A 17,278-nucleotide genomic window follows, 5' to 3' on the forward strand; every position below is an offset into this window, starting at 1 on the left:
ACACCGGGTGCTAGCTTGCTAGTTAGCAACACTGTGTGATAGCTTGCTAGTTAGCTAGCACACGGCGTCACCCCCACCTCCCGCCTGCTCTTGTAACAGTTTAACTTTAGTCCGCCCCTCGCCCCGACCCGAACCAGGGACCCTCTGCACACATCAACAACAGTCACCTACGAAGCATCGTTACCCATCGCTCCACAAAAGCCGCGGCCCTTGCAGAGCAAGGGGAACCACTACGTCAAGGTCTCAAAGCGAGTGACGTCACCGATTGAAACGCTATTAGCGCGCACCACCGCTAACTAGCTAGCCATTTCACATCGGTTACACTCACCCCCCTTTCGACCTCCTCCTTTTCCGCAGCAACCAGTGATCCGGGTCAACAGCATCAATGTAACAGTTTAACTTTAGTTCGTCCCCTCGCCCCGGGCGCGAACCAGGGACCCTCTGCACACATCAACAACAGTCACCCACGAAGCATCGTTACCCATCACTCCACAAAAGCCGCGGCCCTTGCAGAGCAAGGGGAACCACTACTTCCAAGGTCTCAAAGCGAGTGACGTCATTGATTAAAACGCTTTTAGCGCGCACCACCGCTAACTAGCTAGCCATTTCACATCGGTTACACTCTGTTCCGAATAAAACAGTGCCTAACAAGTGGGGTCGAAGTACACTGCCTATCGGTGTCTAGCTACTCCGGTACACAGCAGGTGGGAGTGACACCGTGTGCTTGCTAGCTTGCTAGTTAGTTAGCTAGCACATGGTGTCGCACCTCCTTAAGACTAGTTGGCTAAGTTAGCACAGTCTTCTTCGCTCTTGCCTGCCGATCACCTGCCCTCACCGTCGTTAACAGAACGGTGGGATAACAGTGTCCGACAGGAGGGGCAAAAGACACTAGCTATAGCTAGCTACCATTTTCGCCCCAGCCTCTTCTTCTACTGTGGGATTTATTGGCAGTTGGCATCCAACGTTATGGTGCATTACCGCCATCTACTGTACTAAAGTGCCCCTGCCTATGTACTGGAGTCATGTAGCTTAAAAATTGACCAATAGACATATAAAGAGGGGTTCCTGCAGATGCTGGAACGCCCCAAATTACAGGCTGCAGTTGCACCCTTATCCTAATGGAGGCTAACTCCACATGGCTTGTTGGCCTAAGCCTATGAATATTTTTTGGGGATAAACACCGAAAATGAGGTCTGTGGTAAACACAGGATTAGCAGTTTATACAGAAAAAAAACTTTAAGATCTCCTAAACTTCTGTTAACCTCAAACCTTATTTCGGCGTTTATCCCAAAACCCCATTCTTTCTCCATTAATTTCCCCCATAGGAATGGCTGAACGACCTGAACAAACCAGATGTTACAGTTAAACTGGCGAGCTCTTCAACATTTCCGCATGAGAAACGGTTGTGAGATTTGCTTCCTGTATTACCGACGCAACATAATCGATAACTGTGGCATACTGTGAGTGTCTTGAAGCGCGACAGCCCTGAAAATGATTATGTTGGTAGCCTAAATGCATCACCATATGGACTAGGCCTAAAAATTGTCAGACGTGAAATGTTATGACATCATCACTCTGTATTCTATGCGTAACCTCGCCTACTATTGCTATTGTAAACTACCCAACAACAGGCAAAGAGACAGTTTATTCAAATGTTGGCTATCCATGTGATACATATTTACTAACTTCCAATAGATGTGTTGTTACAAGCTTATTTACACGCACCAACATGCGCAATTAGTAAGGCAAGACGCCAGGTGAAAGTCAACTGCGACAGCAGTCATGCATTAGTGTTCTTACCTGTGCACGCTCGGTAGGTCTGATAAATAGCCTAATCCTGTCTTCAACACGTTGTCTTCTTACTTATTACAGCATGCTAAATAAATGTTCATGTCACGATAAGATAATTATTTTACCAATTCTGAATACGCCATACTTAGAGCGAATGTTAATAGTGCTGGAAAAATCGAATCACTTACATATATGATAACAGTTTAAAAAACGATACGTCGTGCATTTATCCCAAAATATTATGCGGGGAAACAAAACGATGAAGCGGCGTGAAGTGAAATGTCGCAACTTGGTAGCTGGCTAAATAAAAAGCAGAGAGACAAGCTAGACCAGAGGAGGGCGAGGTAAAAATCGAGGGAGGGCAAAAGCAGAAGGGAGGAGTTCAGGAGAAAAGTGTTGTTTGGTATTACGCATTGCCGAAGAGCCATGCATTGCCTCCATTTTAGGGGAATCCCATTAGACTGTGTTATCCGCGGTAAGAGGGCGGTAACTGGATGGGTCACTTCAGGTACTGTCCTTTTGTCTCTACCCTTTACATTTTGGTAAACCTACTTTACCGAATGTCATGGTCCACAATCTCAGGTATACTGCTTCATGTCCTAAATGGTATTACAGGGTAGCCACCGTCATAACAGCCTCTAATATAGATCACAATAATCTTTCATTTATGATAATGACTCACCTGTAAAAATGTACCAGACAAAACTAGGGATAAACCTACCTGTAAATCTAGTACCTATGTATGCTGCAGGTAGAGGAGCACTATGGATCATTGGTGTGCTGTTATTGTAGCATGTGCAACATTCAGATTTCTATCCAATCACTCCTATGCACAATTATAAAGTAATACACCCAAAGTATAATTCACACAGAAAGGGATTATCATTTAGACTAGACCAGATTCACCAGAAACCTAGAGATTACATTTTCAGTGGCGACAGTTGTGGTGACACAGATTTGGCACCACCTGCTGGAGCAACAAAGAGAGGGGAAGGGACAGCACTGGATTATAATGACGGTCCAATCGTGACCTGGCTGGCAACTACACATTTGTACCCACCAGAGACAGGTGTGTGGGCTACATGTGTAGTAAGGATGTGGACATACCAACACACTCTACCTGGTGTATCAGTTACAAGACATGACACCAGTCAATATTTTTTCTTTTATATACAAAAGAGGAGACAAGGACAGCACAAAAATAAGTGAGTATACTGTGCTACTGATTGAGGTAATTATTAAAATCTCATTTAGTGAGAATTTTTTTTCTTCTTCGGTCACTTCAAGTCTTTCTCAGTCATTTGTGAGCTGCATGTCATCAGACAAATCATTCAACAGCTTTACCTACATAAAAATAGTGGCATAATATGAATACAAAAACATCAAGGGGAAAAAAACATAGCTTATTCTCTTTGAAACAAAACCCGTAACAAAAATGTGCTTATAAAATCAATATCAAAATGACTATCAGGGAAAATATTTCCCCTCCCTGGTATATAACCAACATTCCTGCACGAGAACCGCAAGGTTTCATCAGAAGGCTTGGGCAATTGAGAGGTGCATGGTATTGGTGGTCACCCTGTCCCAATTGGTACTCTATTCTCTATGTAATGCACAGCTTTTGACCGGGGTTCTAGTCAAAAGAAGTGCACTATATTAGGGAATAGGGTGCCAATTGGGACGAGCCCTGGATTTTCTCTATGAAATGTCATGACCACAATGTGGGTTAGTGTAGTACACAAAAACAAATGACATTTAAGGGAAATAAGCACGTTTTGCTAAATGGAGAAGTGTCCATGGACTAAAGGTTGGGATGCAGGCTAAAGGGAGCTGTACGCTGTTAGTGGAGAGTTTTGAGAATGTGTATATCCCATATCTCCTTGTTCCTGAAGTGTGCATTTGTTCACTACTACCCTCATATAGCATTGGATTGGTGTAGGCATGGTTAAAAACACCTTTTTCTAATACCAGTCATTTAATTTCAAATCCATAAAGGGACGTGAAGAAGTGCACATTTGCAGGAAGCGCCCATAATGTCTGTATAGACAAGGCTCAACCATTCCCTCTTTCTCCAACTTGGTCCTCTCACTACTACCGCCACTGTTCCACATTATCCATGTAGTCCTCAATGGTGCTGTTCTCCTCCAGACCCCACCAGTCTGGCAGCTGCACCTCAGCCTCCAAAGGCTCTCCACCTCCCCTCTTCTGATGCTTCCTTTCTGGGGAGGGTGGTCGTAGGTGGGTGGTGATCGCCTCCCCAGCCTGAGTCTCTGTCCACTGGGGCTTATCGCTGGGCCACTCGGCCACCGGCCTCCCCATCCCCAGCCTTGTTGACCCCAGCTTCCCTCTGAGCCTTCTCCTCTTCTGCTGCCTCCTCTCCCTGGCCTGTTTCCTCTCCTGCTGCCGGGCCACCCGGAACCGCTGGAGTAACAGGTCGCGGGCATACTCGTACAGCTCCTCATCCCATTGGTTCAGCTGGCGGATCCGGAGCTGCGTCTCAGGCACAACCCCTACGCTGGCCGCCCGCGTGCCGTTGAGCTGGGTGAAGGGGGCGATGAACGCCAGGTGGAAGGTCCTCTCAAACAGGTACTGGGTTTTCCTCTGGTACTCAGTCAGGCCGAAGAAGGCCATGCCCCGCAGGTTCCGCTTGGCACTCTCTAATAACACAGCCCAGCGCTCGTCCTCGCTCATGGCCGAGACATTGTAGCAGCCCACCAGGCTGAGGTCTGCCAGCATGCGGACCTGCCGGTTGTTGGCCAGGTTGTAGGGGCAGTCCATGAACTCCTGCAGGGAGCAGCCGGACCAGTCATCCCCGGGGTAGCAGCTGGGCAGCTCAGCCAGCGTGGGGGCGCGCCCGTCACACACGTGCAGGGAGGCCTTCCAGGTGGCACCGCGCTGCACGTGCCGCCACTCGCTCAGGTAGCGCCACACCGGGTCACGCAGGATGGTGATGTAGTAGTATTTCCGGCTGAGGAACAGCAGACAAATAGAATATAGAGACAGAACAGAGAGACAGACAGAACAGAATGAACAGAGAGACAGAACAATACAGAGAGACAGACAGAACAGAGAGAAAGATACCTAGGTCAGTTAATTTGTCTTTAGACTTGTTTTGAATTCAGCACCTCTGTAATATAACTGTAATAATAACCAACGCAATGGTCTCAATGAGTCTAAGTCAAATGGCACCCTATTTCCTATAAAGTGACCTACTTTTGAACAGGGCCTCTGATCAAAACCAGTGCACTATAAATGGGAATAGGGGGTGATTTGGGACTCTCAGCAGCTCAAGATGAACAGCTATTGACCCAGCTTAACCAGACCAGAATCCCCTTTCAACCCTAGAGAAGCATGGATGCATTTGTCTCTGATTAATCATACATAATAAAATATTAGATGTGAATTCAATTTAGGAACAAGATACTGAACAAACTGAAATTGTTGTCCACAAGTAATTTCAAATCCAGTTCTCTGAGTGACACTCTTACCTGGGAACTGTAGGCTTCTTGGGGGGCTCGCGCGTGTTCATGAGAGACGGCACGCAGTTGGTCAGCTCGGTCCAGTCCGCGTGAAGACCACAGCTCCAGCCAGTGGAGAACCGGGAGAAAAGCCACGTTTCCCTTTTACCTGGCCGGTAACAGGTGCATTTCTTTTGGCCAACATGACACTCACAAGGCCTCTCGAGTTGAATATTACGCACTAAATGTCGACCAAATGTTGTACCCCCTGTCTTCTGGATGTGTAGAAAAACAATAACATCATCTCCCTGGATATTGAAGTCTACGAGTCGACTGAGGTCTGCAGAAGTGAAATTGAAGCGGGGAATAAAACGGGCTAGGGCACAGTCCTCAGCGACGTATGTGTCCTGTCCACTGAGGCCAATGTGGTTTCCCTGTGCAATGCTGACCGAGTTGGAGGCCAATGATCCTAGGTGCAACAGTTGGCAATCGGAGCGAGGACAAAGGTACTGAAGCACAATCACGCCAAAGAGCAAGCTTATCACCAGGGCAATCAAGAGCCGGTGATGGTTGGTGAACCTTTCATCCATCTTCCCGAGAGAAACTAAACCGCATTACTCAAGCAGTCTGACCCACTGGGCCTGCCTTGGTTGGGGGCAAACACGGCTTTCTAGCTTTATTGCTTTCACTTCGTTAACAAAAACAATGACAAGCTAGCGGAACAAGTAACCAGGCTAAGCTAGCCACACAACATTCGCATACAAACAGAGAGGGCTTTTGATGTTTCACGAAATAATTATGTTACAGACGTGAAAACATGTACCTCTCACAGAAGCCTGCTTATATGTCACGAAAGCATTACGGATTTTGTGTTTCCCACCAACAATTAGGTGCTTAGAGTCCCCTTCCATCATCATGTTCCCGATCCCTAAACGTTCTTCCCAGAATCCCCTGCGTTGGCTGAGGCTCGTGAAATGACCGCACTTACATACATGGGCGGAGGTTCTCTGATGTGAGCCAATCAATGACTGTATATATTGGCCAATCCATAAAGATGTATCTGTACCATGCTGGCCAGATTTGATATTGTGATTTCATGACTTTGTAGATGCATACAACATCCGCAAGTCAAAGTATCCAGAACTATAGAGACGTTATCTTGACTCCTAGGCACATAAAGCTTTCCCGTCACCTTCTATATACCGCCGAAATAGCTCAGTTGGGAGAGCGTTAGACTGAAGATCTAAAGGTCCCTGGTTCGATCCCGGGTTTCGGCAGGTCTTTACATTTTGAATGAATTTGAAGGCTCCAGTGCTCGCATTACATTGGGATATTCTATGTGCCACGGGTTGAGAACCAAATACTAAAATAAAATATTTTATAGTCAACGTGTTTCCCTTTTCTATACAATGTATACTGATACTGATGTTGGAAGGTTATGGTAGGCACCACAGCTTTTCAGAAATTTCCAGAGGAATTATCTACTCTCTTTGTGAAGGAGTAGAGACAATACCTGTAGTCTCTAAATACAGAAAGGCATGTGCATTATTGAATACTCATAAAAAGTCTAATGGGTTTAATCTGAATCCTACAGACAAAGAACCACACACTGTGTACAAAACAATTAAGAACATTTCCATGATATGGACTGACCAGGTGAAAGCTATGATCCCATTGATGTCACTTGTTCAGGTTAAAGGATTAAGCCTTGAGACATAGATTGTGTAATGTGTGCCAGTCAGAGGGTGAATGGGAAAGATAAAATATTTAAGTGCCTTTGAAAAAGGGTATGGTAGTAGGTGCCAGCCACACCAGTTTCTGTCAAGAACTGTAACACTGCTGGGTTTTTCAGGCTTAACAGTTTCCCATGTGTATGAAGAATGGTCCACCACCCAAAGGACATCCAGCCAACTTGATACAACTGTGGGAAGCGTTGGAGTCAACATGGGGGGGAGACACAATATCTGCATTTTTCAGAGAGCATATGCTTCTTCGTTGCAAAGGTTCATTTGTTGAAATGCATATTTTTAAAAGGTAATGTTTCATCTTTAGGGTAAACCTACCTAGTATTTAGAAGACCATCATGTAAATGTCAGTAATTCAGAATATAAATTGAGGACCATCATGTAAATGTCAGTAATTCAGAATATAAACCATTCAAGACCATTTAAATATCTGCAGTCTTTATTTCAACAAGACTAGGAAATGTGTAAGACACCTTTTCTTTTACAATTTAGCATCCATCTCATCTTGTTTTTCTCATAACATTTAGGAGATACTCAGAAGTAAAAACATGGATTGTTATGGCCTCTTTCAGAGACATCTAAAATGGCTGCTCATTTACATATTACTTTGTCACTCATATGAATCCAAAATGACACCCTATTCCCTATGTAGTGCACTACTTTTGACCAGGGGCCATAGGGAACAAGTGTGTCAATTGGGACACACATACTCCTCAGTCCTCAAAGATGACTCCATGCTGTTCTGGTGGGCCGAAGACCGATGGGGTGTGCCGTCATATAGAGTGGCTTGCGAAAGTATTCACCCCCCTTTGCATTTTTCCTATTTTGTTGCCTTACAACCTAGAATTAAAATAACTTTTTGGGGGGTTTGTATCATTTGATTTACACAACATGCTTACCAATTTGAAGATGCAAAATATGTTTTATTGAGAGTTTAAAAAAAAAAATGACAAAAAAACAAAACTGAGTCCATGAGTTTTGGTGGGTGGCCCTCTCTTGGCAGGTTTGTTATGGTGCCATATTCTTTACATTTTTAATAATGGATTTAATGGTGCGCTGTGGGATGTTCAAAGTTTACTATAATTTTTTATAACCCAACCCTGATCTGTACTTCACAACTTTGTCCCTGACCTGTTTGGCGAGCTCCTTGGTCTTCATGGTGCCGCTTGCACAGGTGGTGTTGCAGACTCTGTGACATTTCGGAACAAGTGTATATCTACTGAGATCATGTGACACTTAAATAAAGTCCACCTGTGTGCAATCTAACTAATTGTGACTTCTGAAGGTAATTGGTTGCACCAGAGCTTATTTCGAGGCTTTGTAGCAAAGGGGGTGAATACATAAGCACTACTTTACCATTTTTTATTTTATATAATTTTTTTAAACAAGATATCATTTCACTTCACCAATTTGGATTATTTTGTGTATGTCCATTACATGAAATCTAAATAAAAAAAACACTTAAATTACAGGTTGTAATGCAACAAAATAGGATTAACGCCAAGGGGGATGAATAGTTTTGCAAGGCACTGTATCAATCTCCTCAACTATCAGGCTGCGTCTGAAATGACACCCCATTCCCTACATAATGCACTTCTTTTGACCAGGGCCCACAGTGCACTGTGTTAAGTATAGGGTGCCATTTCAGACACACCTGAGGTTGTTCCATGGATCATAAAAAAGGAGAACCCCTATGGTACTATAAGCTAGACCAACACACCTGCTGCCGTGCCTACAGGAAGATCTGCGGCCATGGCCCTCAAGCAGACATTTGCCATTACTGCCCCACATTCACCATTTGAGATTGAAAAAAATAATTTGATGACAGAAACATTATTAAAAGACTGCAAGTTGAGTGGGGAAGGGCTGTATAGATATTTCCTCTGCAAAGGCCGCATAGATGTTTTTGCTGCATGTCATCACAATTTCCTGTCCTCAAGCCCCAAATGTCCTCAGGGATTCCTTCCAAGTTCTGGCGGCGGGCCAGGCGTAATCCTTGGGGGCATTAGGGGTTTAGTGCAGAAATGTGTCCAGCACCATGGGGGCACAAGAGGCACAAAAGGTCTTGAGCGAACAGCCGTGTCCAGGCATCACCACCATACATCAGCCAATCACCTTAGAAGACTTGACAGACTGCAATATGCAAGTCTGTTTTTTTCTTAACAGAATTCAAATGTAAAATAGGAAATCTGAAACCAATACCTTCAGTTAATTTGTAAAATTATGAATATCTTTTCATCTACACAATATATCAATACATTCTGAATACTGTATTTTTTGAATGCATGTTTGTAAATGCTTTAAAATAAACATGCAATTAAATAATTTACTGTACAAAAGCAACCAGTGGATAATGTGAGGTGAAACTTTTAGGTGATGTGAATTCAAACATATTGTGCTTGTCAGTTATCCAATTCAACACAAACTCAGGTACACCGTTCTGTCTGGAGAGACAGAAAAGTACTTCTGCTGACAACGGATACAATTGATTGATTTGAGAATTCCCAGAAAACAACAGTTTTTCATGATCATTAAGTAGTTACTAACGTACCAAGGTTTCATTTTCCATGCAAGACAGAATGTATCAACTTTAGTTGCAAACAGTTGAAATTATTGGATGCAAGGGGGGATGCGTCAGACAGATCTAATGAAAGTAGAGGTAAATGTCTGTATGGGGTGCAAACAAGCACCCCAAAACAATCTGTGCACACAGACCACCAGCTCCTACAACTAACAGTACAATTCATTGTAGTACCTAATACACATCTTTATTACAAAAAATGTGAACACTACCTCCACGTAAAACCCTGTGTTCCAATTTTATCATACTCAGTCTCCACGTTTCCCTCATCTCCAATTCACAAAGTCACTCAATTGTGTCTTAGTTTCTCTTTTCTGCTATATCTAAAAGATGTTGAACATACAAGCCACTCCCTGCCAAGATCACATTTTTTCATGTCAGACTGACTGTGCAGAGTTACTGCCCCAGGACACCCGTCAGCTCTGCCTTCTATAGGGGGAATGCCAGGGAGAGGGAGCCCCTCCTGTCAAGTCTCCAGCATTCCCTTGTAACCTATATCAAGACTTCCCCCATACATCCAACACAGATAGTTTATAATGATGATGATTCAGAGAACACATGTGGTATGATCTCAGTGGACTGGTTTAGAGTGTAGTTTAGGATGTGATGGATACACACCTGGGCACACAGAAACCCAGAGAACCCCTCACCAGCTAGTTCCACCTCCTACCAAACCATCAGCCCTGTAACTTCTCTCAGTGTTTTCCCACAGAGCTACCAGTCTCTTGTACTTTCAGCTGTGTGAGCCAGTTTGAAGCTTCAACATGTGACCAAGATTTCAATTTCAATGTTTTCATACACATTCATCCCTGACCATACGGCCACCATATCTTTAAAAAGAAAAGCAAACACACTCACACAAACCAGAAACATTGTTCCTTAGTTGCTCTCTTGATAAGGGAAATGCATTTGTGAATAGAGAGCATATTGTTATAATGAAAAGCACTCAGACACACAGGCACACTATAAAACGTGCGCACACACACACAATCCTGGGTTCCAATTGAGATATCTGTAAGACACTAACACTCACTTGGACAACAACTCAAATGTGAATAATGGTAGAACTGAAAACACTGTCGGTGATGTGGCGGTGGAGATCCTAGCTTCAAGGGGCCAATCAGTTAATCGGGACAAAATGCTAATAAAAAATAAAAAAAAGTGAAAATTTTGGAAGAAAATCGTATCGCTGTACACTTGATGTCCATTTTTATAAAAACAAAATTAAAAGTGAAGTTATTATAATATTAATAACTCCAGAGCCCCCGCCCCCCCCAAAGATGGCGGGCAGACCGAGGTCCTGAAGGCAGTCTTTTATAAAGTATCTCTGACAGTTTTTCCCCTCTTCTCTCTGGCGCTCTCTCCCTTTCCTTCCCTCGGCAGTTTTATCTCCAGTGGGGGGCGAGCAGGGCCAGGACAAGCGCACTGAGTGCCAGTGCCATGCTCCTGTGTGCCACACGGACTACGCCACTCGTGTCCTGGTGCACCACCTTGACTACGCGGGGGTTGATGGGGGTGGCTGTGGTGGAGAAGTAGATGTCCCGGTCCACCTCACAGGACGGAGAGTCACAGCCGCTGCCACTCTCCTCTCCTCCGCTACCGTCCTCATCTGGAACAGAGAGCGAGAGAGAGCGAGAAAGAGCGAGAAAGAGCGAGAAAGAGCGAGAAAGAGCGAGAAAGAGCGAGAAAGAGCGAGAAAGAGCGAGAAAGAGCGAGAGAGAGCGAGAGAGAGAGCAGGTTGATGGAGGCCATGAACTCAGGACTAGAAACAGCATTCGGGGATGAAAAGCGAAGTGATCAAGTCTGTTGTAACATTTTGAACGGTAGCTGAGTTGGTAGAGTATGGCGCTTGATCAAGTCTGTTGTAACATTTTGAACGGTAGCTGAGTTAGTAGAGTATGGCGCTTGATCAAGTCTGTTGTAACATTTTGAACGGTAGCTGAGTTGGTAGAGTATGGCGCTTGATCAAGTCTGTTGTAACATTTTGAACGGTAGCTGAGTTGGTAGAGTATGGTGCTTGCAACGCCAAGATAGTGTTTGATTTCCGGGACGACCCAGACGTAAAAGCTTTACGCACACATGACTAAGTCCCTTTGGATAAAAAAAGTATCTAAATGTCATCTAAGGTTCCTTCTCTCACAGGGAGTCATTAGTCATCTAAGGTTCCTTCTCTCACAGGGAGGCATTAGTCATCCAAGGTTCCTTCTCTCACAGTGAGGCATTAGTCATCCAAGGTTCCTTCTCTCACAGTGAGGCATTACTCATCCAAGGTTCCTTCTCTCACAGTGAGGCATTACTCATCCAAGGTACCTTCTCTCACATGAAGGCATTAGTCATCCAAGGTACCTTCTCACAGTGAGGCATTACTCATCCAAGGTACCTTCTCTCACATGAAGGCATTAGTCATCCAAGGTACCTTCTCACAGTGAGGCATTACTCATCCAAGGTACCTTCTCACAGTGAGGCATCACTCATCCAAGGTACCTTCTCACAGTGAGGCATTACTCATCCAAGGTACCTTCTCACAGTGAGGCATCACTCATCCAAGGTACCTTCTCACACAGTGAGGCATTAGTCATCCAAGGTACCTTCTCACAGTGAGGCATTAGTCATCCAAGGTACCTTTTCACAGTGAGGCATTAGTCATCCAAGGTACCTTCTCTCACAGTGAGGCATTCGTAGGCAAACTGAATACATTATCTGGCCTAGATATTCTTCTCATCTATAGACAGGTGGGGTGTTTACCAACAAAACCACTGGGTGTGCACTACGCAACTAGGAGGTAAAAACAGACTGGTGGGCTTACAATCAAATGATTATTGCCAATTTGTGTAAGCTTAGTCTGCAAATGTTTATTGAACAAATAAATACATTTGCCCAGTAAGCACCAACATAGTGTCTTAATATGGCGTTGGGCCACCACGGGCCAGAACAGCTTCAATGCACCTTGTCATAGATTCTACAAGTGTCTGGAACTCTATTGGAGGAATGCGACACCATTCTTCCACAAGAAATTCCATCATTTGGTGTTTTGTTGATGGTGGTGGAAAACACTCTCTCAGGCACCGCTCCAGAATCTCCCATAGGGTTGATATCTGGTGATAGACAGCCACGGCATATGGTTTACATCAGTGTTGATCAGTCTTCGTCACTGAAGCTCCTGCTAAACGTTCCCCAACAAATCACCCCTCTTTCAAAGTCACAGATCTCTCCATCCAGACATGGTAGCTAAAATTAATGGGCAATTGGGCTTGCACAACATTTTTATACATGAACCTAAGTGGGATGTTACTCCACACCTGTGTGGAAGCACCTGCTTTCAATATAATTTGTATCCCTCATTTACTCATGCGTTTCCTTTATTTGATCATTTACCTGTACATTGTTACAGTTGTTGGTTAGCTAGCTTGCTAATTTTTTCCAAATTAGCATAGACGTGACAAGAGTCAAAACACGTCAACACAGCTTCTTGCTAGCTATCTGACCGTTCAGAAGACAACACACAGCCTTTTACCTCAGTAGTGCATGCATTATTGTGGTGACGTGGTCAAGTCCTCTGGAGAGGTGTGGTTAATAGGCCTCAGTCAGTTAATCTGTTAGGGTTTACCATCCTCACCTTGGTCGCTGGAGATGTCGTTGCCGCTGTGGGCGGCCTTCAGCCAGCTAGTCATTTCCTTTAACACTGCGATCTGACTGCGAATCACCAGGTCTGGCTTTGTGATGTCCACTTCCACATCTGGGTTGGACACCTGATTGGCCAATCCGTTGCCCATAACAACAGACTCGTACCTAGGGAAGAAGGGTGTGCGTGAATGGGGAGATCCTACAGGACACACTAATTCGTTCTGCAGCAACCTTACTTTATGCCTTTAGAGTGAGTGACTCCATCCCTACGGGCCCTAGTCAAAAGTAGTGCACTAAATAGGGAATAGGGTCCCATTTGGTACGCAAAAAAATGTTGATTGGTGTCTGTGTCAAGGGAGTGACCTGAGAAAACAACCTGCCAAACTAACCTGCTCTTTGCTGTTCCATTCCAACAGTCATCCCCAGACGTGATCCTCTCTCCAACACACACGGTCTCTGGCAGCGTGGACCAGAACTTCTTAGCATGCTTCAGCTTCTTCTTCACATCCGTCGTCTGGGTAGAAGGAGGCAGGCAAACAGAGATGGATCACACATTTATACTATGTCCATTTGAAAGACTTTGGACTTTTGCTTCTCACGTAAAAGCTTGTGTTGAGGCTGCTGGTTGGGCCCGATGTCTGACGAAGACTTACCAGTCTGTCCAGGCTGGTGCCAGCAGCTGTGGTGGGACGTGCATCGGGGCTGTAGGGACGGAAGCGACCGGTGAATCCTGTCTCCTTGACTGAGCGACGGGACCGGAAGCCTTTACCTGGCTGAGGCTGACCACACCCCTGAAACACCTGAAGAGGTGGAGAGTAGAGTGAGCGGCATGTACAGAGACAGACGGGCGGGACTACCAGACAGAGACGGGAGGGCAACCAGACAGAGACGGGAGGGCTACCAGACAAAGAGACAGGGGAATGCAGAAAACAGTCACAGACAGGAAGTGACTCACCTTCTGTGACACCTGCATGCTGTTCTCCTGCATGTTCATGATGGCCTCAGAGATCTTGACGTCAATGGGATCCATGACAGACTCGAAGTTGAAGGGCCCCTCCAACCTCTCAGCCAGACTCAACATTGCATCTGAGAATCAGACAACTCAGTCACAATGAAAACAACGACACCCTAAGTAAATACTTCTGGGAATTAAAGAAGCACTATAATCTTTTTGGGGCCTAGATTCTTTCGGCCATTTTCACTATGGGGCGATTTGGCTTGTTTCTACCAGCAGGGGGAAGCACACAGCAGTGTCAGTGTTTTGATCCTAAGAGGATTTAACAAGGCGCCCAAAATAAGGCCCAGTAAAGCTGCCACACAGAGAGGGGGTAGCAGGCACCAGAGGCACCCCAGTGAGGGACAGCGTGGCAGAAGACTAACACACAGCATAGTGAGCTTTTCCTTGTTGGATATGGAAGCCCTTACCCAGGAAGTTGTTCCACTCGGTGTCGAGATCGGCCTGGTTGGCCAGACAGCCACGCATCACATTGAAGCAGTAGTTCTGACACGGCTTGAGGGCAATCTGGCCAGAACAGTAGGGACAGTACATCATCTTCATGGCTGCCCGCACACAGCTAGGGGACGCATTGACCTGAGGGGGAAAGAGGAGGGAGTAAGGAGTTTATACTCCTATGTATTGGTCACTAAGTTTCAATGAGGTGAATGAACTGATCCTTTTCTTAAACCAACAGGCAGGACACTAAACCTATATACACAACATATCAAATTATTACTCAAATCCCACAATGTGATTTATAGTGAAAGTCCAATGTGCAGTATCTTATCATTAATGAGTCACTTCCAAAACTGCTATACACCTATCATGTCCTCTCTTCACACACCTAACAACAAAACAGTACCATTATGGAATCTTGAACTCCCATTCAGACAGTGTCCCAAATGCCACCTGCTTTCCACAGAGGCTAGAAAACACAGGAGTGTGAGGAAGAAATGTTCACCTGAACTCCCCACACCTGGTCAAACATTACAGGTTGTTATTCTGGGAACGTTTGTCTATTTAGGGGTTTAAACCAGCTGTTCAGTGCATGAGAACACTGACCAAGGCTACAGATAACCACAGCCAGACCAAATCTCTCTACACAGGAGGCTTTAAGGGCACTTCATGCTACTTCTCAACATCCTCCCTGGTTCCTACGTGACACTGAACCAACATCTCCCATCACAGAGATGCTATAATGCAACTAATACACAGGGCCTTCAGAGAGTCTTCATACGTATTCCACATTTTGTTGATTTACAGCCTAAATTCAAAATGGATAACAGATTTTTTTCCTCTCACCCATCTACACACCATAATGACAAAGTGAAAAAATGTTTAGACAATTTAGCCAATTTATTGAAAATGAAATTCAGAAATCTAAGTATCACACCCAATTCAATACTTTGTAGAAGCACATTTGGCAGTGATTACACCTGTGAGTCTTTCTAGGTAAGACTAAGAGCTTTGCACACATGGATTGTACAATATTTGTACAACATTTGTACATTACCATTTCAAACATTCTTCAAGCTCTGTCAAGTTGGTCGTTGATCATTGCTAGACAACCCTTTTCAAGTCTTGCCATAGATTTTGAAGCCAATATGTCAAAACTGTAACTAGCCACTCAGGAACATTCCATGTCATCTTGGTAAGCAACTCCTGTGTATATATGGCCTTGTATTTTAGGTTATTGTCCTGCTGAAAGGTGAATTCATCTCCAGTGTCTGTTGGAAAGCAGACAACCAAGTTTCCCTATAGGATTTTTCCTGTGCTTAGCGCCATTCGGTTTATTTTTATCCTAAAAAAAAACTCCCTAGTCCTTGCCGATGACAAGCATATCCATAACATGATGTAGCCACCACTATGCTTGAAAATATGAAGTATGGTACTGAGTGATGTGTTGGATTTGCCTCAAACATAACGCTTTGTATTAAAGACGGAAAGTTCCTTTCTTTGCCACATTTTTTGCAGTTTTACTTTAGTGCCTTATTGTAAACAGGATTATGGGGTATTGTGTGTAGATCAGTGATACAAAATCTCAATGCAATGCATTTTAAATTCCGTCTGTAACCACAAAATGTTGAAAAAGTCAAGGGGTGTGAATACTTTTTGAAAGCACTGTATATGTAATACTACGCACTAACATCCCTCTTACCGTGGAGACCTTGTTGACCACCTCGGGCATGAGCGCCAGGCCGCGGGTAAAGGTGCGCGCCGCTACGAAGGCCCGTGTCAGCTGGAGGCGGAGCTTGCGTGGCACGTCGCCAAACGGTTTTAGCTGCTCGGTGTGGCGGCTGACGCACTCCATGTAGGCGTCGCTGAACTCGTACTGGACGTTGACCAATCGGAACATCCTCTCCAGGAGGTCTTCCCAGAAGTCAGACAGCATGGAGTCCAGGTTGACCACGCCGCTGCCTGACACGTAGTAGCGCTTCAGCTCCTGGAAGAAGTGCTTGAATAGCTCGGCGTTCTGCACATACATCTTGCCGTATGTGCGCACGAACATGTCGTTGAGCGAGCGCTCCGCGTTGTCCAGTAACTCGCGGAAGAACTCTGCAGATAGGAAAGAGAGGGTGTAAGTATGACAATAGCGCATAGCTAAGACTTTGAATATCAACATCACAGTTTTGTAATGATAGGCTATATTTGTGAACCCAATAGAATATTAACAGAGGTTATTATGAGGTGATATGATATTGAGGAAATGTCATTTTTGGCATTCTCAGCGTGATAGATAATGGCTTTGTAAATCTTCCAGAACATGTGGATGGAAGGGGGAGCAGATTTTAATCAACCCTCATCTTAATACCATATTTACTCTGCCAGAGATTGAAACTATGTATTCTATTTATATCTGTGCATCAAAAAAAAAAACATACAGTTGAAGTCGGAAGTTTACATACACCTTAGCCAAATACATTTAAACTCAGTTTCTCACAATTCCTGACATTTAATCCCAGTAAAATCCCTGTTTTAGGTCAGTTAGTATCAACACTTTATTTTAAGAATGTGAAATGTCAGAATAATAGTAGAGAATTATTTATTTCAGCTTTTATTTTTTTCATCACATTCCCAGTGG

General features: G+C 44.5%; 3 protein-coding genes and 1 non-coding gene across 13 annotated transcripts in view; 1 reads left to right on the forward strand and 3 right to left on the reverse strand.

Annotated features, from left to right (window-relative positions):
* mbnl3 (muscleblind-like splicing regulator 3) overlaps window positions 1–2,251 on the reverse strand; it is a 93,866-nt gene extending 91,615 nt beyond the window's left edge. For 4 of the 10 annotated variants that reach the window (XM_055888471.1, XM_055888473.1, XM_055888472.1 and 1 more), the window contains exon 1: window positions 1,801–2,250. The gene's annotated coding sequence lies outside the window, so the exon portion shown is untranslated. Of the gene's footprint in view, window positions 1–1,800 lie in introns of all 10 variants that reach the window. The other 6 variants (XM_055888470.1, XM_055888476.1, XM_055888478.1 and 3 more) reach the window with 3 other exon arrangements.
* A 691-nt stretch (window positions 2,252–2,942) lies between these two features.
* hs6st2 (heparan sulfate 6-O-sulfotransferase 2) lies at window positions 2,943–6,213 on the reverse strand. The gene is made up of 2 exons (XM_055888469.1): window positions 5,280–6,213; window positions 2,943–4,759 (listed from the first exon to the last, which is right to left on the reverse strand). The coding sequence occupies exons 1-2, from the start codon at window positions 5,837–5,839 to the stop codon at window positions 3,883–3,885; spliced, it is 1,437 nt and encodes a 478-aa protein (XP_055744444.1). The 5' UTR covers window positions 5,840–6,213; the 3' UTR covers window positions 2,943–3,882.
* A 240-nt stretch (window positions 6,214–6,453) lies between these two features.
* trnaf-gaa (transfer RNA phenylalanine (anticodon GAA)) lies at window positions 6,454–6,526 on the forward strand. Its single transcript has one exon. It is a non-coding gene; the product is annotated as a tRNA-Phe (tRNA).
* An 889-nt stretch (window positions 6,527–7,415) lies between these two features.
* The window catches only part of gpc4 (glypican 4), a 55,657-nt gene continuing 45,794 nt past the window's right edge, over window positions 7,416–17,278 (reverse strand). Inside the window, exons 3-9 of the mRNA XM_055888481.1 lie at window positions 16,355–16,752; window positions 14,625–14,790; window positions 14,155–14,285; window positions 13,853–13,999; window positions 13,589–13,713; window positions 13,192–13,364; window positions 7,416–11,184 (exon numbers count right to left, since the gene is read on the reverse strand). Of these exons, the coding sequence (XP_055744456.1) occupies window positions 10,961–11,184; window positions 13,192–13,364; window positions 13,589–13,713; window positions 13,853–13,999; window positions 14,155–14,285; window positions 14,625–14,790; window positions 16,355–16,752 (1,364 nt within the window). The 3' untranslated portion in view covers window positions 7,416–10,960. The remainder of the gene's footprint in view (window positions 11,185–13,191; window positions 13,365–13,588; window positions 13,714–13,852; window positions 14,000–14,154; window positions 14,286–14,624; window positions 14,791–16,354; window positions 16,753–17,278) is intronic.

Source organism: Salvelinus fontinalis, chromosome 29, assembly GCF_029448725.1.
Source record: "Salvelinus fontinalis isolate EN_2023a chromosome 29, ASM2944872v1, whole genome shotgun sequence".
NCBI lineage: Eukaryota > Metazoa > Chordata > Actinopteri > Salmoniformes > Salmonidae > Salvelinus > Salvelinus fontinalis.

What these genes read in the sequence shown, in the direction of transcription:
- hs6st2 (XM_055888469.1), bottom strand. Translation starts at nt 5,839, where the DNA reads ATGGATGAAAGGTTCACCAACCATCACCGGCTCTTGATTGCCCTGGTG. An exon ending in AAGAAGCCTACAGTTCCCAG is followed by an intron (nt 4,760 to 5,279) that starts GTAAGAGTGTCA and finishes GCTGTTCCTCAG; the next exon opens with CCGGAAATACTACTACATCA.